The sequence below is a fragment of the Carassius gibelio genome, chromosome B2 (genome assembly GCF_023724105.1).
Source record: "Carassius gibelio isolate Cgi1373 ecotype wild population from Czech Republic chromosome B2, carGib1.2-hapl.c, whole genome shotgun sequence".
Taxonomy (NCBI): Eukaryota; Metazoa; Chordata; class Actinopteri; order Cypriniformes; family Cyprinidae; genus Carassius; species Carassius gibelio.
The window spans coordinates 28031184-28053652 of NC_068397.1; the positions used below are offsets into that span (position 1 = coordinate 28031184).

Below are 22469 nucleotides of genomic sequence, written 5' to 3' on the forward strand. Positions count from 1 at the left end.
CTGCATACTTTTTCCTCCGAACTAGTAATTTTCACATATAATTACAAAGAAGTAACGCATTAAATTTATCGAAAAGCATGAAATTAGTTAATTTAAACTATTGTCTTATTGTCTCTAATAAAATAAGAAATAATAAAAAATATATATTATACAGACATACTGTACCTATTACACCTTAAATTGTTAAGAAAATCATGCTATTATATTTGTTAGTGACCAAATAACAGTTTTTATCTAACAAAATCTTAATAAAGGGTCTTTATTGGTACTGATGTTCCATGAAAATCCTTTAACGTCCATGGAATCTTTCTTTACAAAAAAAACAAAAACAAAGGCATCAGGTCTGAGCCAGAATTTAGGATATAAAGATGTGGAGATGGGCTCTTTTTTGACCAACCACAGCACATAAAATGCCATCTTTACATTTTCACATGAATAAATACAATATATTTTCACATATTAGGATATTCTGTTCAGGGACAGATATAGAAAAATATTGATGGGGTCTCGAGAAGGGGGCAGGAATTTTTGAGGGGTGGCAACATATGGCAGACCTATATATACTGAATTTAGTCACAGTTATCAGTTTGATGATAAATAAATGTGCACACTACAAAAGGACACAGGCTATCATTTACAAACTTAATCTCATGCAATCAATGTCTTGCATTTGAAACAGTTCATATAAGGAATAAGTGACCATACCCAATGAGCACCACCACACTTACTAATGCATACAGTATGCATCGACATGTCATTTAGAGCATTATAAAAGGTTCAGTGTCATCAACATGTCAATTTATTATAAGAAACACAAGATTTTAACTCTTGTCTTCACGACAACAATATCTATACTTCATGTTGAGCATAAATATAAAGCCTACTGATAAAGGACACCGTCAACAGTATTGACGACAAAATAGACTATGTTTGATAGGTGCACTATTTGAAAATCGAAAATTATAAATTTATTTTTTTAATTAGGCTACATTTATATCTGAATGTATGTCAGAGTTCGGAGTGGGTTCACGAATCATTTGAGTCAGTTCGGGAGCTCGGAGCGAGATCGCGAATCATTTGAGTCAGTTTGGGGATCGGGAATCATTTGAATTAGTTCGGGAGTTCGTAGTGGGATCGCGAATCATTATATTTGAGTCAGTTATGGGGATCGCGAATCATTTGAGTCAGTTCGGGAGTTCGTAACGGGTTCGCGAATCATTTGAGTCAGTTCGGGAGTTCAAAGCGGGTTCGCGAATCATTTGAGTCAGTTTGGGGATCGCAAATCATTTGAATCAGTTCGGGAGTTCGGAGCGGGATCAAGAATCATTTGAATCAGTTCGGGAGTTCGTAGCGGGTTCGCGAATCATTTGAATCAGTTCGGGAGTTCGTAATGGGTTCGCGAATCATTTGAGTCAGTTTGGGAGTTCAAAACGGGTTCGCGAATCATTTGAGTCAGTTTGGGGATCGCAAATCATTTGAATCAGTTCGGGAGTTCGGATCGGGATCACGAAAGATTTGCTCTGGTAAATTTTCAAATTGGCCATAACCTTTAATTCGTTGTGCACACCAAATTAAAACACTTGTATTGTATTTTCCAATGTTTTGCTGGAATAAAACCCAAAAGTGATGCAGCCTTCACTATTACTGTCACTTTCTACAATATAGATTTGTTTTAAAGCAGCTTCAAATTAATTAGCGTGAAAATGGCAGTTTTTATTAAAAAAAAATGAAAAGATCTCTTTCAGCTGTAAAGAAGTTAAATACTGTATTGAGGCGTTTCAGTTGGATTCAACTGTGTCAGTTGAAAGTTCATCAATTATGAAACAAATTCAATTCAAGCATTCGATTGGATTCAGTTCAAAACCATGTAGTGCACCTATTTAACCCCAAACTGAAAGAAAGTCAAGTCAGTCACAACAAAACATGCAAGTAAATATAAAGCTGTGATTTGCTCTCAGTGGGGTTTGAGAGTTAGACAACTTATTTTCTGTCTCTTTGAGCTCTTTAGAAAATGGAAGAATAGGAGAGCTGCGTGCAAGCATGCTATAGCATGTGCACTAACAAGAAGGCAGGTGGGTGTTCCCTGCCGCTAAATGGGTCAGCCTCACATGGCACGGCATGCTGGCTGATTCAGTGCTGGTAAACAGGCTTGCTTGCTCACCCGTTTCCACAGCAACACCGTCCCTGCCCTTTCTACATGCTCTCAATGGCTCCACAAGCATCTGCTTCCTCTCACCAGCCAGATCATCTGCTGGGAAATTTGACTCACAAATCAGACACCTCACTAGTGTCCGCTTTTGTTTGCCACCTTGTTGGTGACATATGTGGTCTTTTCCAAATGGCTCAAAACTCTATCATTCAGTTTGTTTTTCTCTTTCGCTTTCTCTAGATGGGTGTGACTGTCATTGCTGACGTTCATATTCCTGTCATTTAGTGCTTTAAAGCATGCATATTGTTCTCTTTGAAATGAGGAGGTAGAAGAAATGCAGATGTTGTTGTCAGATACCGCACATACCACTCATACTATCGATGCCCTACAACAAGCCAATCTCATTTGGAAGTTTCCCGTATAAAGTTCTGTTGAAGATTGCGGTAGCCTTGTGAAGACAGAAATGGGGTTTTCCCCTCATATCACTTTAAATCTGCAGTTCTGGATGTTTACTAACTGTTGGGTTCTTGATGTAAAGGATAGGTGGTTATTTGATGGTCAAGCTGTTGTGAACCGGGTTTGGCTGTAGTTGCCAGATTGGTTCACGCCCTCAGATTACAATAACATCATGCTTGTATGATATTTAACAAGTGTCTTGTCTGAATCAATAGGCGTAGTTATGTTTAAAAGCTTTTTCACAAAGGTGTTTTGAGCTGCATTGCTATTACTTTGTGTATTGTTGGCTAAATCTAAAATGCTAAATGAAAAAGAAAAATATATCTAATGAAATATAGCAAAAATTAAATAGAAATGTTAGGTTAAAAAATTAGATTAAATTAGATTTAAAATGTTTGAATAGAGTAAAATAGAGTTGGAACTAATAGAAAGCACAATAATGTTACTAAAACACACACTAATTACTATAATAATATACAAATAATATCAAAATATCACTGGTATGAACAGAAGTAGCCATTTCTTCTATCAAAATACTGTAAGATTTCTTATACCATTTTTCTTTTCCGATCAATAATAATTATTTTTTATATATATACTGTATATATATTTTCTAAAATATTAACATTTTTTTTGCATTACTCTATATTAAGGTGTCCTTAAGCTTAGACTTTACACATACTTACTGTTATAATACCAATAAATTATTCATAATTACATGCAAGTAACCCAAAACCAAGCCCTGATCCTAATATTAAAGTAAGCACAAGTAGTTGATTAGTATTACTCAGTATTTTATTGTATAATTATATTATAACAAAGACACCTTAAAAAATAAGTGTACAATTTTTTATAACCACTTGGCAAAGATTGTAATCTGACCAAAGGGTATATTAGGTGGCCTTGTACATTACTGTACATTAAAAATAAGTATAATGTACGTATTGTGTTCATTGTATAGCAATACACTTTGGCTGTTTTTGAGGTGGGACACAGGTAAGGTTAGGGACAGGTTTGGTGGTATGGGTAGGTATAAGTGTGGGTTAAGGTGTAAGGGATGGGTAAACAGAAATTAATCACAGATGTAACTACATGCAGACAGTGGCATACACAGGGGGGCTGCGATTTCTAAAAAGGGGGACACACCAAAGAGGATGAGCAATGAGGAAGGAGGAGGAAGAGAGGAATAAAGAAAAGGAAAGAGGAGAACAGAACTAGAGAGAACAGAAGGTGAGAAGAAGGACAGAGGACAGAACACAAGGTGAAGGAGTGTGTTTTCACACTGACCCGGTAGCGTGTTGCCTGGAGTCCCATCAGATAAACAGGCTCAAGCCAGCGGAGATTAGAGAGCTTTTGAAATTGTAGAAAAGCAATGGATTAGAGGGAGGGATAGAGGGGGGCAGGAGGGAGCGGGATTATGGCACCATGCGAAGACAGGATCAAACATAATCCCTGTGAACGCTCAAACCTCCAGCTTGGTTACAGGGAGAGCGAGAGTGAGGATTTACCCATCAGTCACCTCATCAGGCCATGGTTCCCCAGTACATCGAGTTTATGATCAGTCCGTTAACTCTATTCAACAACGGCTTAGTTGTAATGTTCGTTTTCTTTTTTTACACATTAGTATTACTTGTCAAACATTCTCTGAAAAAAATAGGTGGTAGGTGGTACCTTTTCAAAAGGTACACCTTTATACATAATTTACCACTTGTGGTACCCTTTTAAAAGGAGCTAATGTGTACCATTTAGAATATGTATACTTTAGATACTAATATTTATGTTTACGGTACTATTATGATAGGGTTTTTCTGAGGTGATTACGTTCAAGTCAAAACAGCCCACCTCTACATTTTGGTTCCTAAATGTGAGGTTCTTTCTTCAGTGTAAGTGCAGTTTTCTCTTCCATCAGGCAGAAATAGAAGGTCTGAATGATCAGAAAAGTAATGGCACAAATAAGCTATGATTTGAGGTTTCATTTAGATCACAAATGGTGCTCAACAAGTTTAATACTTTTGATAGTAGAACAGACGAATCATTCTACTTTCACCTACCAGAAATGAAAGAGCCATGTCTTCAGAAAGAAAACAACATGATTTGTTTAAATTTTAATTGAGACAGGGACTAATTGTTTTAGAACTACCATTGTGGTAGGCTTTTATATCTATACATGTATATCTAAAAATACATTTACACTTGTAATTTATTTGCTTTATACTTTTACTAAGACTCGGTTAAAATCAAAGCATTAGCAAACACTACTAACTCTATCTTCAGAATAAACATACATTTTTTCTGTAAGGTGTCCAACTGTGCAACTCCTGCTGTCATTGACCTTTTTTACCCGTAATAGATTTTAATCCATCATTTATTCGCAGCCTCGCATCTGTTTTTGTAACATGTCAGTAGTAGATGCCATCCTATAAACATTCTATTATTGTTCACATCCATCTATTATGAATCATAAGTGTTCTTTTAGATTCTCTCTCACTGTTTCTACAGATCAAACCAGTTCTAGCGATTGGATTCGCTCAGCCCTCCCTTCGCTAACTGCATTTGCGTAGTTTAGGGTCAGAATGTCATGGCTGTTGCTATTAGTTACCGAACACGCATGAGGGAACACGGGAAAGGTTGAATGTAGAAAATCGAATGAACTTAACAAGAAGGCAAAAGATGTAGCAACAGACAGCTGTTATCATTCATACAGTACATGTGTAATCAGGAATAAAACTCTGTTATGTTATGGGTGGATTACTTTCATCTGCAGCTGTGATGTTTATTGCATGAGAGACAGATGAGCGGATGAGAGGAGAGATGAAAGACAGCGAGTAGCAGGGGGCGCAGCAGGCCAGTCTGCTGAACGAATAGAAATAAACAGATTGAATTAGAAAAGAGGCAACAAGAAGAAAAGGAGAAAAGCAGTTCCCTCCTGGACCTCAAGCCTGGAGGTGGACATGAGAAGCGGACAGGGATGAAACAGTGACGGAGCGATGGGTTGGGAGCCACTTTGAATGCTGCACTCTGTGTGCTCTCCGCTTGTTCCACTAACCTACTTACTGTAATCTTCTCTCTGTGTTTCATAAGAGCCCTGCCAGAGAATTGCATCACCAAGCTTTTCCACACACAGTCACTGCTCTTCTCATCATTGCCATTTAAGATTTTGAAAGGTGCACAGATCAAATGCACATGGAGGCACATGTGGATTTGTGATTTTGGCTCCTATATTGGCTCATCATTTGGTGCCCAGCTGCTTGGATTGTTTTTTTGTTTTGTTTTTTGGTTGTCTTTAATGGTACAATGTAATTAATATATCCTCCTTTTCGCCTATAATAAACTGACAAATTTCAATTAAGAAGCTCTCCTAACATAGACTTATTTAAGGGTTGATGGCTCCTTCAAAAATAAAATAAATGAATAATGCATAATTAGCCTGTTCAAGCCTCCAGCAGGCCACTAAGGATTACATAACCATCTGCCATAACTAATATAGGACCAGCTCTTATTTATGCTTTATGACTGGGGGATTTCTTCTGCCTGGTTTGATTAATTAAAGGGCCATTTTGCAGAGCAGTCCTTGAATGTCCCGTTAATGGGTGTCTGGTGGTGTGCGCATAGGAAAAAACTGGCATTGATAATAGTTTTAAATGCAACCAACATTTAAATGTGACATTTTGAATGTTTCCAGTGAGCTGAACACTGTTAGCTGACAGTAGTCAAGCCAAGTCACCCCTATTTTTGTAGCACTTTATTCAACAGAGACTGTCAAAGCAGCTATATATACATATATATATATATATATATATATATATATATATATATATACACACACACAAACCATATAAATGCATAATCCATTCATTCATTCATTCATTCACAGTATTAAACAGGAGCGTGACAAAATCAAATATGATTGACATTATTTATTTACACTTGTTCCAAACCTGTATGAATATCTTTCTTCTGTTGAACATAAAATAAGACATTTTAAAGAATAAGTTGGCAGTAGCCATTGATAGTACTTTTCCCTTACTATGGAAGTCAATTGTCAACTTTTCAGTTACCAAAATTCTTAAAAATATCTTCCTTTGTATTCAACAGACAAAGAAACTAAAAAAAAAAATAATAATAATAATAATAATAGTAATATACACACACACACACACACACACACACACACACACATATATATATATATATATATATATATGTGTGTGTGTGTGTGTGTGTGTGTGTGTGTGTGTGTGTGTGTGTGTGTAACTATTATTCTTTAATGGGGTTTAAGTAAAAAAAAAAAAAACATTATTTTCCACACACTGTACATAATTGTTTCTCCTCTATGCCCCGCCTTCTGAAATGTGTAGATTTTTACAAGGCTCATCGGTCTAAAATGAGAGGTGTGCTCTGATTGGCCAGCTATCCAGTGCATTGTGATTGGCCAAATACCTAAAGCGTGTGACGGAAATGTTACGCCCCTTAACATATTGTGATCCCATCCGGCCGGAACAACGAGACATAAACATTAAACACCATAATAAACGAGATATAAACATGATTTCAAGTCGTGTCCTTTGAAAGGCCAAAAAAAATAGTTTTGCTTTCTCAACGAAACAGCATCATACACCGCCGCCTTGAGTGAGCCGTGGCCTAGAGTAAGTGGAGGGTGGCTTGAGTGAGTAGAGGTGGGCCGGCTTGAGAACGGGCGGATTCTATGAAGGAGCTTGCAGCAACCACATGTGACGACACCGGGCTAGACAGTCATCCATAGGGAAACCTGATCCGGTGATCCACAGTGTAAAGTTGATGTATTTCCTCAGCGACCAGAATGGATCATCTCCTGGCATGATTAAGTGGATATCCTCTTTTGGAAGGCCAAACAAAGTAGTTTCACTTTCACATTGCAACACACAGCACCTCTATGACATGGCGATGGCGGCAACAACAATACTGCAGCGAGTATAAAAGTTACGCCTTCTTTCTTTGCGTGAACATCTGGGCGGTGTTATGCAATTCTTCCCACATAGTGACATAGAGATGTTGGGGGCGTATTAGAATGAGACATTTTAGGGGATTGTGGATGAGTCTTAACTTTTAAAAAGAATATATCTTTGGATTTGAGACTTTAGTCTTTGAAACTCCTCATATCTTCTTTATACACCAAGAGCTTACAACACTTCAAAGAGAAAGGGAAAATTGAAATCGCATCTTATGACCCCTTTAATTTGTGTTTTGAATACGAACTAAGGTCTTGGAAGGACATGAGTGTGAGTAATTAATGACAGAATTTTATTCTCGGCTGAACTAACCCTTTAGATGCAATTCATAGTAGTTGAAAAAGTGTAGGTCTAATAAATTTGAAATTAATGAACTGTTGATTTGAAAAAAAAAAAAAAAACTCAAATGTAGCTTAAAATGTGAGTTAAACTTAAATTTAGCTTCTTCTTTTTAACAATGCAGTTGTCCTTTGTCCTCTAGTGTCCCTTAGTACCTTATTTACTTTGAATTTATTCAATTGATTTGACAGGGTTACGATGAAAAGCATTCTGAATGACTGAATTGTTGTCCCACCTTAAGCGCTGAGCGGCTGCGCGGCAGTGAGATCATGTGAGAGTCCACGCGTCTGAAAGTAGGTTAGCAGGGTAGAGTGAGAGAGAGAGAGAGAGAGAGAGAGAGAGAGAGAGAGGAGAGGGAGGACGACGACGATTCATACCGCGCCATAACACACGACGAAAGCGACTTTCGTTTTTTGTATCCGAAGCGCAACAGAAGACCTTTAGAGACGCGAATTTACTTTGTGGATCTTTCTTCTATTTTATTTTCCTAACAATGCTCACAGTCGGAGCTGAAAAGTTTCATTCGGGTAGCTGTCTTATGTTAGTTTTGTTATGTTAGTCCGAACAATATTTCTCCTCAGCCAGTGAATCAAGAAACAGCGATCAAAATGAGAGGTAAGATGTTTGGGGCACTGCATGACATGTAACTATTAAGCAGACGTTGCATATTGCTTTTAAAAAGGTCTTTAAATAGTTTTTAAACATTTAGCTATTGAAACGTTTGCACGTAGCTATGTTTTCACGCACATCTTCGCACTGTTTTCCTGTCACATTTGCAGCGCGGCCACTTGTTGCTTTGTAACGCGCTTAAACGTTCTTTGGCGTTCCATTTTTTCTCAAATGATACAGTGATTCATAAACTCGCTAAAATGTATTCAATTCATGGAATTCTGACACTGAAGTAGCTGGTCGTGATTGTGGCATGTTTGACAGGTTTGTTTTTATTACGTAATAAGAGAAAAGTAGTGTTTTCTGTCTCAAGCAATAACATATTCACTGGAAATATAAATATTAATGTATTTGGTGGATATAAAATGTCTCCATGTGGTGACGCGTACAGTCTCCTCAATCTAAATATTTCTCGAAACGCGACTTGTTGCGAGTTAAATCCTCGCTCTGTGCGGTTGTGGTGATTTTGTTGAGTGTACATGTTGGAGATGGAGGTTTGTCTCTGTGGCTTGTCGGCTGCGTGTTGTTGTTTTCGCGGGGCAGCATGGCCGGCTGTGTGAGCAGCGCTCAAACCTGCTGTTCCACTGACCTAGTTATGTCACTGAGCATTACACAGCATTCACAGGAGGGACTGAGGGAGAGATAAAGCGCGAGCGAGGGAGGGGAGGCGCTTTGCTGGAGTCGTGCAGACCCATGCGGTCTGCTGGGGATGATGGACACCTTCCATCATGAACTTGAGTTTGAACTTGAACTTCGATCTTGATATAGACAATACACGGCGTTTATTACAACAATCTCACCTATTTATCTAACAAATACATGCGTAACGATGACTTAATATTACTTTTGTAAATAAACCCGAGTTTTAATTATGCAAAATATAAAAAAGCGCCTTGTTGTGTGAAATGTATATAAATGTGTGTGTGTGTGTGTGTGTGTGTATATATATATATATATATATATATATATATATATATATGATACCAAAATATCAATGAATTTAATTACATATAAAATTAATAAAAAATTAGTTGTAATATGGAGATATTTATTGCATTGCATCATTTTTTTTTTAAAATAAGTACAATTTTATTAGTGAGAGCCCCAAAACTCTGACCGAATATTTCTCAGCAGCAGATATTATGTAATCATGATTTAAAAAAAAAAATAATAATAATACTTGGATTTTCTACCAATTTCCACTCTTGTCATTTCTTTCCTCACAGAGTGTTTAAATTATGGAGCAAGTATTAATTTATTTATAATTAAATGTAATATGTAATTGAATGATCATAAGCAACATTATAGTAATTTACAATGAAAAACAAAAAAATATTAAATATATTACAAAATAAAAATGAACATAAACACTATGACATAAATTAACGATTACAGTGACAAAGTTTGCATGGCTAAAACCACTCTGAACTTTATTTCTTCTGACATGGTGAAAGAAAAAAAAATATTCATTTAAATATGTAAAAAACAAATTATGAACATAAATTCTGGTGCATAGTGTTTATATAAACTATCCACTTAAAAACTAGGTTATCATTAATTGTGTAAAACCATACTAAATATTTGAATTATATCAATGGTGTGCTTGCAAAACAGAATTCTTTATTTTGGCCTCTTGGCTTTTTCTTTGAGTAAATATTAAATCATAAGCATCTTTCTTTTGTAATTTAGCTAGTGATCCAGACTCTTTGACTGGAAACTCAAAGAGAAGATTTTGTCTCTCCCATTTTGTTTGCTCTCTGGACAAATGTTAAAGGCAGTTGCGGGCGTACGTGTCCGGACATACTGTCGTGAGGTGGGGCTGTGTTTAAATATACACAGTACGGATCATGTTCACAGGGCAGCTAAGGACAGGAAGACTGTAGTGGTGGGGTGATATATATATACATAGTCTACTGATAAACAGCATATCTTTACTTAGTCAGGATTTTTTTTTACTGTAAATCTTTGTTGTTTTGCGTGGTCTGTTTTGTGTCATCGGCATTCATGTAACTCACATTGTCTGTGTTCTAATAATAAGCCTTCCTTTTTATTTAGTCAACACTAAAATGACGATAATTGCTGCACAGTAAAGAAAACGCTCACAGATGCATGCATAAAAGCAGCTGTTTTCCCATTTACTGCCATTAAATTTCCATTTAGTCCAAACTGAAAAATGATACACAATTACCTATATTTAAATGTTTGTTTATACTTTCAAACTTATGCATTTTCATTGCAAGTCTTTAAAATAGAATTTGAAGGTTGTTCTTGTGATATTTGTTGGGTCAGTGGTTCCTTTAGCATTATCCTGAATGCTTATGGTTAAAATCTGTTGTGCTCTTCTGCTTAATCTAATCTGCCATCTTGTTATGTCACCAAGTTAGACTTTACTGATTAACACAGTGCTCTCTGCTCAAAGTTGATTGCATTACAGCACCTGCACGCAAACACAAAAAAAACTGCTGACACTCAAAGTAGATTTGAACCATTTTTCCGAATCGCCATGCATGTCATTCCATTCTTTGTCTGTCCTTATTTTTTTATTTATTTTTATTCTCCATTATATCACACAAATGGCATTTAGAATGTAAGAGACTGTGGAAACTAAAGGATCATGGTTCCTTAGTGATGCTAATATGAAACACATGAGTACATTAGGTATTTTTAGGTCAGGATTCAGAAACACTTTTAAATGTTTTTTTATATACTTTTTTAAACTTAAAAAAAGAAAAGAATGCTCTCTTAAAAGTTTTGTAATTGATTTTATTTTTGTATTATATATATATATATATATATATATATATATATATATATATATATATATATATATACATACATACACACAGTACATGATGCACATTCTATGTTAATGCCCTTTTTTTTAGGTTAAACATGTATTGTTTAATATATAATGTCATAATAGTAATCACAATGTTCATATAACATATAACAGAGTATTATCTAGACAAAACTGTATACAGTACATTTCTTTTGTCTTGCCCCTTTCTTGCATGTCAAAATTCCCAATGAGACCAGTTCCACCTTAACAGAAAGAAGGGAAAGGCCTATTCAAATGATATGAACAGAGGATCCGCCCATAGCCGCCCTCTCCTTTTCAGTGAGAAAGTATGTCAGTAGGACAGCGAGTCCACATGGGCTTACAGCCAGGCCGAATAGAGCGACACTCAGCGCCGGCCAATCACAGACTCATCTGCACAAATATTAACCAATCGGCTGTCAGAAGTGGCAGGGAGGCGGAACATCTGCATTATTAGACTGAGCAGCCCTGAATGGCGTGTCTGTGGAATGTTTGCAGACGAAGGTTATATAACACTACACAGAGAGCGGTACGGGAGGGGCGCCCAAGGGCTCACAGATTTTTCCATTGCATGTGCAGTGTATCTTGGTCATTGCTTTCAGCTGACAGAGCTAGAAAGACAAAATGGAGGATGTTTATATCTACTGTATACTGTATATGAGGATGTTTTTAGAAGAGGATGTTTTTGCAAGCTAAGTTTTTTTCCTCCATTCCACCACTATATGGCACATATTAAATAAAGACAAAATGATTGCATAATTATCTATCCATCCATCCATCTGTATATCATCTATATGAAGTTTTAGGTCAAACTGTTATAATTAAATGTATAAAAACATTTCGTTTTCATTTGGTTGTTTTTTCATTTATGAATGGATTCACTTTTTATTTATTTATTTTTTAGCCAGTAATTGAAAACTTGTTTACATATGAAAAACTTTATATTATTAAATATAAATGTAAAAAAATTATATTGCATAATAACTGTGTAGTTAGCACATTATTTGTTTATTTTTTATTTATAATTTATTTTGTCTCTTTTATTTATTTTTCATTTAGTTTTTCATAATAATAAATAAATGTTTGCATATAAATATGAAAGTATGTTTTTAATAATTGTGTTATAATAAAGGCAGAAGAGATCTCACTGTCTGACTGTGATCGTCATTGGGTGATATTATTTGTGGTGCATGTCAAAATAATATTTGTGCATATGTGCTTTCCTGTGTGATACTTGAAATGTTTTTGCCTTTAATGCTTAAAATTTTTTATTTGTATTTTTTTTATTCCAGCTCAAATTGAGGTTATACCATGCAAGATCTGTGGGGACAAATCCTCTGGGATTCACTATGGCGTTATTACATGTGAAGGGTGCAAGGTAAGAATTCTGGTATAAAACCCTATTGATTTTTATATAATATTTTCTTCTTTTCCTACCCTAGATGTGCACTATTGTAGAGTTCATCTCAACCCACGCAAGCAAAATTATCCTTTTGTGCTCTGTCCCTCCTTGTCTTTTATCCTGATGTTTTTGTTCTGTTTTCTAGGTCAGTTTATATTACTGTATGTTCTTCATGCAGTGGCAGGGCACACTTATTATCCATCCTGTAGGCTGAGGTAACCAGGTTTCTGTTCTGCAGGGTTTTTTCCGACGCAGCCAGCAGAACAATGCCATGTACTCGTGTTCACGGCAGAGGAACTGTCTGATCGACCGAACCAACAGGAACCGGTGCCAACACTGTCGCCTGCAGAAGTGCCTGGCGCTCGGCATGAGCCGTGATGGTGAGCACTAGTCTAGCCCACCAGCAGTCAGGAAACTGCATTTTTTGAAACCAGGACTCAAATTAAAGTCCTACACGAGGAGAAGCAGGGTCAAAGGGCAGCTGAGGAAGAATTCATGCCAACAATTATGATTTTTGTGGCTATTTGGTTTTACTCAGTCACAGCTAGTTCAGAAAAAAAAATCTGAACTCAAACATCTGTAAATAAATACTATAAATAAACGATATGTTATACTTAGTGAACATGTAATACTTTTTCTTTCTGTAGCGGTGAAGTTTGGCCGAATGTCAAAGAAACAGCGGGACAGCCTGTACGCAGAGGTGCAGCGACACCAGCAGCTGTCTCAGGAGTGCATGGTGGGTTTGGGTGGTGGTCTAGCACCACATGACCGGGAAGAGACAGGTGAAGACAGCACACACAGCCGGCCGTACAGCAATGGAGGCTCCAGTTCCAACCTCAGCGACCTGGACGACATCGCCACGCTGCCCGACGGTTTGCTGTTCGACCTGCCGCTCACCCCAGAGGAGGCGAGCGAATACTGCACTCTGGAGATGCTCGGAGGCGGCGGAGGGTCCGGGAGTGCCGGAAGCGGAAGTTGGTCCAATCAGAGCTCTCCAGAGCCCAGCGCTGTAGATTGGACGGAAGCAGCGAGGGTGAAGCATGAGTATATCCTGCCTGAAAACAGTCTTCTTACGCACTCTCTCCTGGGATCTCTACCAGACAACTGCTCTCTGCACGACATAGGTGGATTCTCATTTTATGATTTTTGTCCTTGATTTGTTTAAATCATTATGCTATTATGACAAAATTAAGATGAATTAGATTTTGACATTACGTCAGTAACTATTTTCTTCAGAAATGCTCAGTACTTTAATACAATGAAAAATCATCTTGTGTTGGTAAGGTATTGTTACAGATTTTGTAAAAAAACAAAAAAACAAAAAACAAGAGGTAACACTTTATTTAAGGCCTCCATGTATAATGCATTATCAGATTAGTTTTAATGCATTAATTATACCTTGTAATTCACATATATATGCATTTTTTAAAATAAATGATTTGTATAAAATCTATTTCATCATGCTCTGTATATGTCTAATTATTCAATATACAAATTCTAAGGGGAAATGTGTTAATGTGTGTTGAATTTCTGTTCAGAGCGAATCACTCAAAACGTTGTGAAGTCTCACCTGGAGACGTGTCAGTACAGCTCAGAAGAGCTGAAGAAACTTACCTGGAACGTGTACACACCTGAAGAAACCCGCAGCTTTCAACTCAAGGTACATCATTATCATATTACATGACATATTAGACAAATACATAAATATATGGTCAATCATGCATTTGTCTCTTTGCCAACGGATGCATTAATAATCTCTGTGCACTTAGTCTGCAGAGTGGATGTGGCAGCAGTGTGCCCTGCACATTACAAACGCCATCCAGTACGTTGTAGAGTTTGCAAAGCGCATCTCTGGATTCATGGACCTCTGCCAGAACGACCAGATCATCCTGCTCAAAGCAGGTCAGTGCTGTCCTTGTCTAACACGGATTACAGATGAGTAATCCCAGATTATACTACAGATTTCTCACTCGCATCACTTTATCCACTCACTGCTGTGATGTGGCATTTCTGATGTGGCCCTGGGCGGCCGTTCAATCTCTTTATTAGTTTAAACACATTTGCTAATGTTCTAACACCTTTCCAGAACACAGTTGGTTTCATACTACAACCAGAATACTCAGAGCAGACACTGACATGCAGTTCAGATAATGGCAAACACACACACACACAAAAATAGTGTTGAGTGCAATTTGCACAGTGCAGTTTTCAACATTGTTTCAGTTTTTTGCGATATAAGATGTATAGCCACAACTGCAGGAAAAATAAGAACAAGCTTTTTTACTCTAAGAAATAAAGACTCTTAATATAAAGCTCAGAGTACTCAGAGAGAGAAAAAAGCAAGAACAAGCCTATTTCTGCTAAGGAATTGAAAAGGGTAATTACAATTTATCTCACATTTCGAACTTTTTCTTGAAATTCTAAGATTAAATCTCACAATTCTGACTGCTTTATACATTCCATTGTAAAAATAAGTTGGAATTCTTCTTTTTAAAATACCTGTGTGCCGACTGCACTGTGTTGAAAAATATACCTGGATAGAATGCATTTCTTCATTATTTTACCATCAATCAATGATTTTCTGATTCTAGAGTTAAAAAAATATGCACAGACACAATAACGTAACAATAACTGGATTGTGGGAGGAATAATTGCGTGCAAAAGTGCTGCAACTGTTTTGTGAATCTGCCCCACCGGATTCAGTTCTGTCCATGTTTATCGGTGTTTGATCTTGAAACTTGCATTAACGTTTGTCTCCTCTTGTGTTTGTTTCTCCAACATTCTGTCTACTACTACTCTTTGTGCTTACCGTATGAAAAAAAAAAAACCCTTCACTAAACAATTTTTACTGAATGTCGTTTAAAACTATCACAAACACAATTAATTTTCATTTTTATGGTGTTTGATGTTCCCATATTTGGAGAAAATTTATAATTGTTTTTATTTTTTGTCTATTTTTGCATGGTGGAGCATATTCCCGCTTTTCCTTCCCCTCCCTTGCACTCTTTTTTCTCTATCTTTCTGTGTCTGTCTTTTTTTTGTCCTCTGTCTTTTCTGCCTTTCCCCCCCTTCATGTTTTTTTTTGCCGCTCTTTCTCTCTATTACTGTTCCAGGATGTCTGGAGATCCTGCTGATCCGAATGTGCCGTGCTTACAACTCTTCAAACAACACGATGTTTTTTGATGGCAAGTTCGCCAGTCCTCAGCTCTTCAAAGCTCTCGGTGAGTGTCTGGATATCTACAGAATTGGATTCAAGTATGAAAGTATTGTAATTTATTGTAACCGTGGTTCCAATTGCTCATAAAATCAAACACTGCATTATAAGGTGTCTTACAGGGTACATAACTAATGCATTTAAACAAAGCATTATATAGAAAGTGTAATCCCTTTTAAATACACTGACCTGTTATATTTGCTTAAATGTGCAACACACAACACATTCATTTGGAGTTCACTTAATAATCCACAGGAGAGAATGGGCACAACCAAACACAAATCCAATCGATAACAGACAAAGGAACATAAGGGAACACAGACTTAAGTAATAGAAACTTAATTGGGAGAACTGAAACAGGTGTAGAGCTAATAATATCAAAAACCATGGAAACAAACAAGGCAGGTGAACAGAAACACAGAAAACTAAACCAAAACATGTGACAAAAATGTATTACAAATGCAAAATAACATTTTTGGTACAATGTAATTAGGGCATGTGATAGCAGTGTAGCAGCAAACTGCTAATTGAAATTTATACAGTTCCATAATGTGAAACTATCTGAAAAAATAAATAAAATAGTAGGCAGTATTGAGTATTCCACTTTAAACGCATCCTCTTTTACCTTATAATGCAAAACACCAGCAGCCTCTTAAGAGAAAGAGCAGAGGCGTCATGAATCAATAAGCCACAAGAGCAAATGGGTTTTTAACCCAGTAAGTGAATACAAGCGATGCTCTGGTGAATAATCGCTCATTGAAGTTAAATGGAAGCATTGCAGAAAGCACTCTTGACACACACTATATCAAATAAAAACCCGTATTCTTGGAATAAGTTTGTAGAATGATTTACAGATTGTACCACTTCTTTATTTTATTAGTTTCATTGTTTAAAGCATGAAATGAAATTCATAATATATACTTTCTGAATGCATGTTACAGATCATATTGTGAAAACAATAATCCATGCATGTTTGATTTGATTTGTATTTTTAAATGACTTTTTTTAAAGTAATGTTTAATTAAAATAAAATAACTGCATCTTATGACTTTTGATGTTAGCAGGACTTCTCCAGTCATTATTAGTCTGCTTGAACCAAACTTCTCCAAGCTGTCATCTGCCTTTACTTGCATCTCAATATCCAATCAACTGCCAGTACATTGAATTATGTGCCTGTCATTTTTCTTTTTTGATAATCCATTATACTCTGAAAAAAAAGATCTGAGAAACTTCAAATGCAGTATTCCTGTTATGATAAAATGCACAATACAAACAGAGAGGCCAACTGTAATATTCATGCTAAAGCAAAGCTTGTTGTTCTTTATTGCTTAAATCTCTGTTATTCTCACAAATAACCCAAAGCTTTGTACCCAGATCATCTTATAATTTCGTTTAGAGTGATTGGAACCCAATAGATCCATTAAATAGTTTAATGCAAAATCAAAAGAGCAAATTATGGCCCTCAACGGAAATGTAATTAGTTTTTTCATCTTCAGCATGGTAACCAGGATGTGTGCTGTATGTTTATGTATTTGTAGGGTGTGCTGACCTGGTGAACGCCGTCTTTGAGTTGGCTAAAAGTCTGAGTCGACTTCAACTGAGTGATGAGGAAATCGCTTTATTCAGCGCTGCGGTTCTGCTGGCTCCAGGTGAGACTCTCGCACGCATTTCCTGAAGCAAAGGTTTATACGGCTGGGTTTATGTGCTCTTGGAAAAAGAAATATGTGCCAGGGTCAGACTGGAATACGAGAATAAAATGAGACCCATTCTCACAGTTTGAAACCTCTGCTCTGTTTTGCTCAGACCGGCGGTGGTTGACAGATTCTCAGCAGGTGCAGAAGCTCCAGGAGAAAGTCTACGTGGCTCTTCAGCACAGCCTGCACATGAACGGAGCCACTACTGAGAAACTGGATAAGGTGAGGAATCTGTTTGACTGAAACTGGTTCGGCACAAAATTCTGACCCCAAAAAAGTGGAAAGTGGAAATTGTAATATGTGTTAGATTATGCATACATATTTGAATGGTTAAGACTACCTGTACATAGATGGACAAACTACAGTATATTTTAGGATTCCGAGTCCGCCACTGATATTAATATAATAATGGGTGTAAATTAAATGGATTTAACACAGTTGCATATAATTGAGTATATATACATTGACTATTGAATTCAAATTGTCACAATTTGCAAAATATGCATTTTTTTTTTAAGAAATTAATACTTTTATTCAGCAAGGTTACATTAAATTGATACAAAAGGACAGTAAAGACACTTATAATGTTACAAAAAGTTATATTCTGCAGATAATCCTGAAAAAAACTGTCACTGTTTCCACAAATATATGAAGCAGCACAACAGTTTTCAACACTGATAATGAGAACATTTTTATCAAGCATCAAATCTGATTTCTGAAGCATCATGTGGCACTGTACATTAGTAATGATGCTGAAAATGATTATTTCCTCACAGGAATAAATTTAACATAGAAAACATTACAGAATAGAAACATTCACAACAAATTGTAAGTTTTACATTTTAATAATATTTCATAATATCACAGTTTTACTGTATTTTTGATTGAATGAATAAAGTCAAAAAAAAAAAAAATCTTACTGACCCCTAAACTTTTGAATGGTGGTATAACTTGTGTTTGTGAACTAATGCAAAGGTCATGCTTAGATTATTTGATCTCTTGTGTTTGCAGATGGTGTCCAAACTACCGCAGATGAAGTCCATCTGTAACCTGCATATTGACAAGCTGGATTTCTTCCGCCTGGTTCACCCGGAAACAGCCTACAGCTTCCCGCCTCTCTACAGGGAAGTGTTCGGCAGCGAGATCAATTTCCCTGACTCCACCAACAGTTAGAGAGCGGGAGATAGTGAGGGAGAGAATGACAGAGAGTGTGAAGGGGAAATCACGAGCGAGTTTTAAAGCAAGAGAGGCTATTATATGTAAAATCAGCATTTCAAACGAACACATTTAAAAACCTCCAGGGAGAATCCTCAATCTATTGCAGCACTTTTAGCATACACACACACACAATACACTACAAACATACACACCTAACCTGCTGCAAACACAGGGCCAGCGAACTATATCACAAAACATACTCGTATAGGGATTATTCCTGGAGTTGTGCTCTCAGAACTGTTTTTATTTCATGGAAACACTCCGAAATGATCTTTTATGTACAGATGTACAGTATGCTTGCAAAGGCCCTTTGTCCCATCTTGAAGATGTCTAAGCATGCAACTGTTCCTTCTGCATCTGTAGACAGAGGTATTTCAAGGAGTTTTATAAGAGGTTTTATCATTTTAATAGTTTTACAGGATCAAACTGTCCTCCACATGAACATTCAGGAGAGCACAACACTTTTTACTGAAGCGAATACAACATACCAGATAACGTCATCCGTCCTTCGCCGCTGAATCACTCTTTAAGCACTACTACTGCTTTTTTCCTCCCTCTCCTGTCGTTTTTTTCACCCTCGGACGAATCATGAATGTATCCCAAAAGCACTTATTTTGATTTGAGACCGAATGTACACAATGCACTTTTGGTCTTGCATTATGCTTAATGAGACTTTATGACAATCCATTTAAAATAATAACAACAAAAAAACTGATGTGCCCAGATTGTTTGTTAAAAATGAAGGGACCAATGTTAACAGTGCTATGTTAAAGGAATGTTCCACATTAAATACAAGTCAAGCTCATTTCTAAGTTTAAAATAATAAAACATTTTCTTTTTTCAAAATAAGATATTTAGAATTTTTTTTTTTTCATTTTGAATCATCTCATTTTGTTGAAACGAACACAAACAAGTATGGACAGAAAGGAAAGGAAGCCTATGGGGCAGCTGTACAGTTCTAAAACAATTAGCCCTTACAGTGCTTAACTGTATCTGAGCATCTGAGTTTAACTTGTAGTTAACCTTGAATATTCCTTTAAAGCTATTTAAACAAACCAGAAATCATTAGTGTGCTAAACTCTTTTCTAATGTGCAATAGATGTCAAGTTTTTGCAGTCATGGCCAAACGTTTGTGAACGCCTTTTGTTACAATAACGCAACTGCAACCACAAAATCCTCACTTTAACAGTTATTTACATGATCTCATACCTCATATTCAGCAGAATTTTACACATTTAGGACAGTATTAAACTCTAGTAAACAACGTCTGAGTGCAGCAGTGCTTAACGGGACATCATTATATGCAAAAGAGATATATATATATATAAGGGGTTTGCAAACTTTGGCATGACTGTAAAGAATAGAGTGCATTAATGCCTGTTCACTTTTCAGCAGAGTTGGTTTCGGAAGTGTTTTTTTTTTCTATTCATTTCCCATAGGGATTTAAAAAAAAGGTTTTGTTAAAGCCTTACAAGCCTTGAACTGAACTAACCAGCTTCAAGAAGAAATTACAACATTACAAACTTTTAGTTGAAGCAGAACTGTATTGTAAATTTGACAAAAAACAATACTTAATGGCCTTAGTGAGGGGAAAAAACTACAATAGCAAGCACTTTTATTGAAAATAGAGTTAAAAATGATTGTGAAATTTAGAACCATTATTTTTAAGTTTTGGGTTTAACCAAAAGAAAATATATTTAAAGTCTATTTCAGAATTTGCACACATATATATATATATATATATATATATATATATATATATATATATATATATATATATATATATATATATATATATATATATATATATATACACAAATATTTAAGTATTTTGACTGATTAATGTCATTTGTGTACCCTGCAAGTTGTTTCGCTGAGATTTGCCTTTGCGACTCTCTGATTGGTGAGATTGTTCTCATAGAATCATGGGTAATGTAGTTTTTCATGACAAATTCCGCTGTTAAACAGAATTATTGTCAGGGTTGCCAACTCTCACGCATCTGGCATGACAGTCACGCTTGGACTTCAGTGTTAGATTGATGCTTAAAACGTGAGTCTCACGCCAGATGCGTGAGAGTTGGCAACCCTGTTATTGTAAGCATAATGTGAAAAAGATTGCTTTACCAAAGTACAAACCATCAGTTAACAACCTCAGAGCTGGTTAAAAGCTGTAATTGTTACTTCCGGAACCAGACTGTTGCACTCTATACTGGCAAATACAACATTTGACACAGTTGTTCCACCCACACATGCTGTTGTTTGCTCAGGCACATTTTGACAGTGTTTGGTGCTGCACCTTATTTTTTATTTTTATTTTTTCATTTTAATGCAATGAGAAACCTCAGTCCAACATCCCCCCTTCCCTTGTAAATGCCACTTTAGAATAAATAAAAGTTAAATGTTCATTTAATTTACATGGACATTTCTAAAAGATTATTTTGAATAGGAATGTACATAAATTAGTATATTTAGTCAAGAAAGAGAAAGGCAAAAAGGTGGAGCAGCAAGAGAAATGTTTAAAAAACGAATGAGCCAGGACTTTTCGAGTTCCTCCAGCATGTGCATGGGAATACCAGACCCAAAAGATGAACTGGCATGGATTTTGTTTCAGGAACTGCCCTCTATAAGTGATCCAGATGGAACACTTACAGGAGACGGACAGTTATTCTGACAGCCAAACTGGATGGTTCTCTGGGACACACACAGAGCTGGGGTGACCCTGATGACCCCAGCCTGATGTTATGAGACACTTCCTCCAATAGGATCACCTGTCTGGTGGGCTTCACATGCTAAAGCATTTTCACAAACCCTGAAGAAAAGAACGAGAGAAACCAATTCAAAAGCTCAGTCCAGAAGGTTTCGGGGAACAGATATGCCACTTGCATCTGGTGGCCAATGTGATTTCTGTTGTATTATTTTGTAATTTGTTGATAGCATCTCCTTTTGTCCATTTCTGTGGCTTTGGATCGTATCCTTCCATCCTATTTTTCCATACTCTTGCACCAAAACAAAGATTCGACAGAGTTCTCTGCTATCGAGGTTCACTGTATTGTTTATAGTACTACTATATATACTACACAACTGGTTAACGCGATTCATTTGAATGAATGAGCTTGTATTCTGTATGAGAGATCAGGTGTGGTCTTGTATCTCCATTTTTAATGAACAAGAGGAAATCTGTCTTCTTTTGTGTGCCCAGCATTACAGCACCTCACAACAAGGAGTGTAGCCTGCCCTTGTTTAAGAATGAGAAGTATGGGAATTCTGTCTGTGTAATGTATTTTTAAATGTGTTGTTTTGACAATCCCCACCTCTAGGCCTTTGGTGCATGCTTTCCTGTAAAGAGGAAATTGTGTTTGTCTCATTCAGTCACCCTGGAAAGCAATTTCTGTGGTTTTATGTCTATTTCGTTTTTGTAGAAGAAATGTTTCTGCTCTGTGTTTTACACACACACACGCGCACACACACACACACACACAAAAAGATTTATTCTCAGGGAGATGGCTGGTCTCTGTCTCACCA

At 36.5% G+C, this 22469-nt stretch overlaps 1 protein-coding gene across 1 annotated transcript; it reads left to right on the top strand.

Moving 5' to 3' along the window:
- Positions 1-8262: 8262 nt before the first annotated feature.
- Positions 8263-20522, top strand: LOC127951369 (nuclear receptor ROR-beta). Its single transcript, XM_052549233.1, has 10 exons — positions 8263-8547; positions 12712-12797; positions 13060-13201; positions 13469-13945; positions 14360-14481; positions 14591-14723; positions 15935-16042; positions 17574-17684; positions 17839-17951; positions 18741-20522. Exons 1-10 carry the CDS (start codon positions 8541-8543, stop codon positions 18900-18902), a joined length of 1461 nt encoding a protein of 486 aa, XP_052405193.1. The 5' UTR covers positions 8263-8540; the 3' UTR covers positions 18903-20522.
- Positions 20523-22469: the final 1947 nt, after the last annotated feature.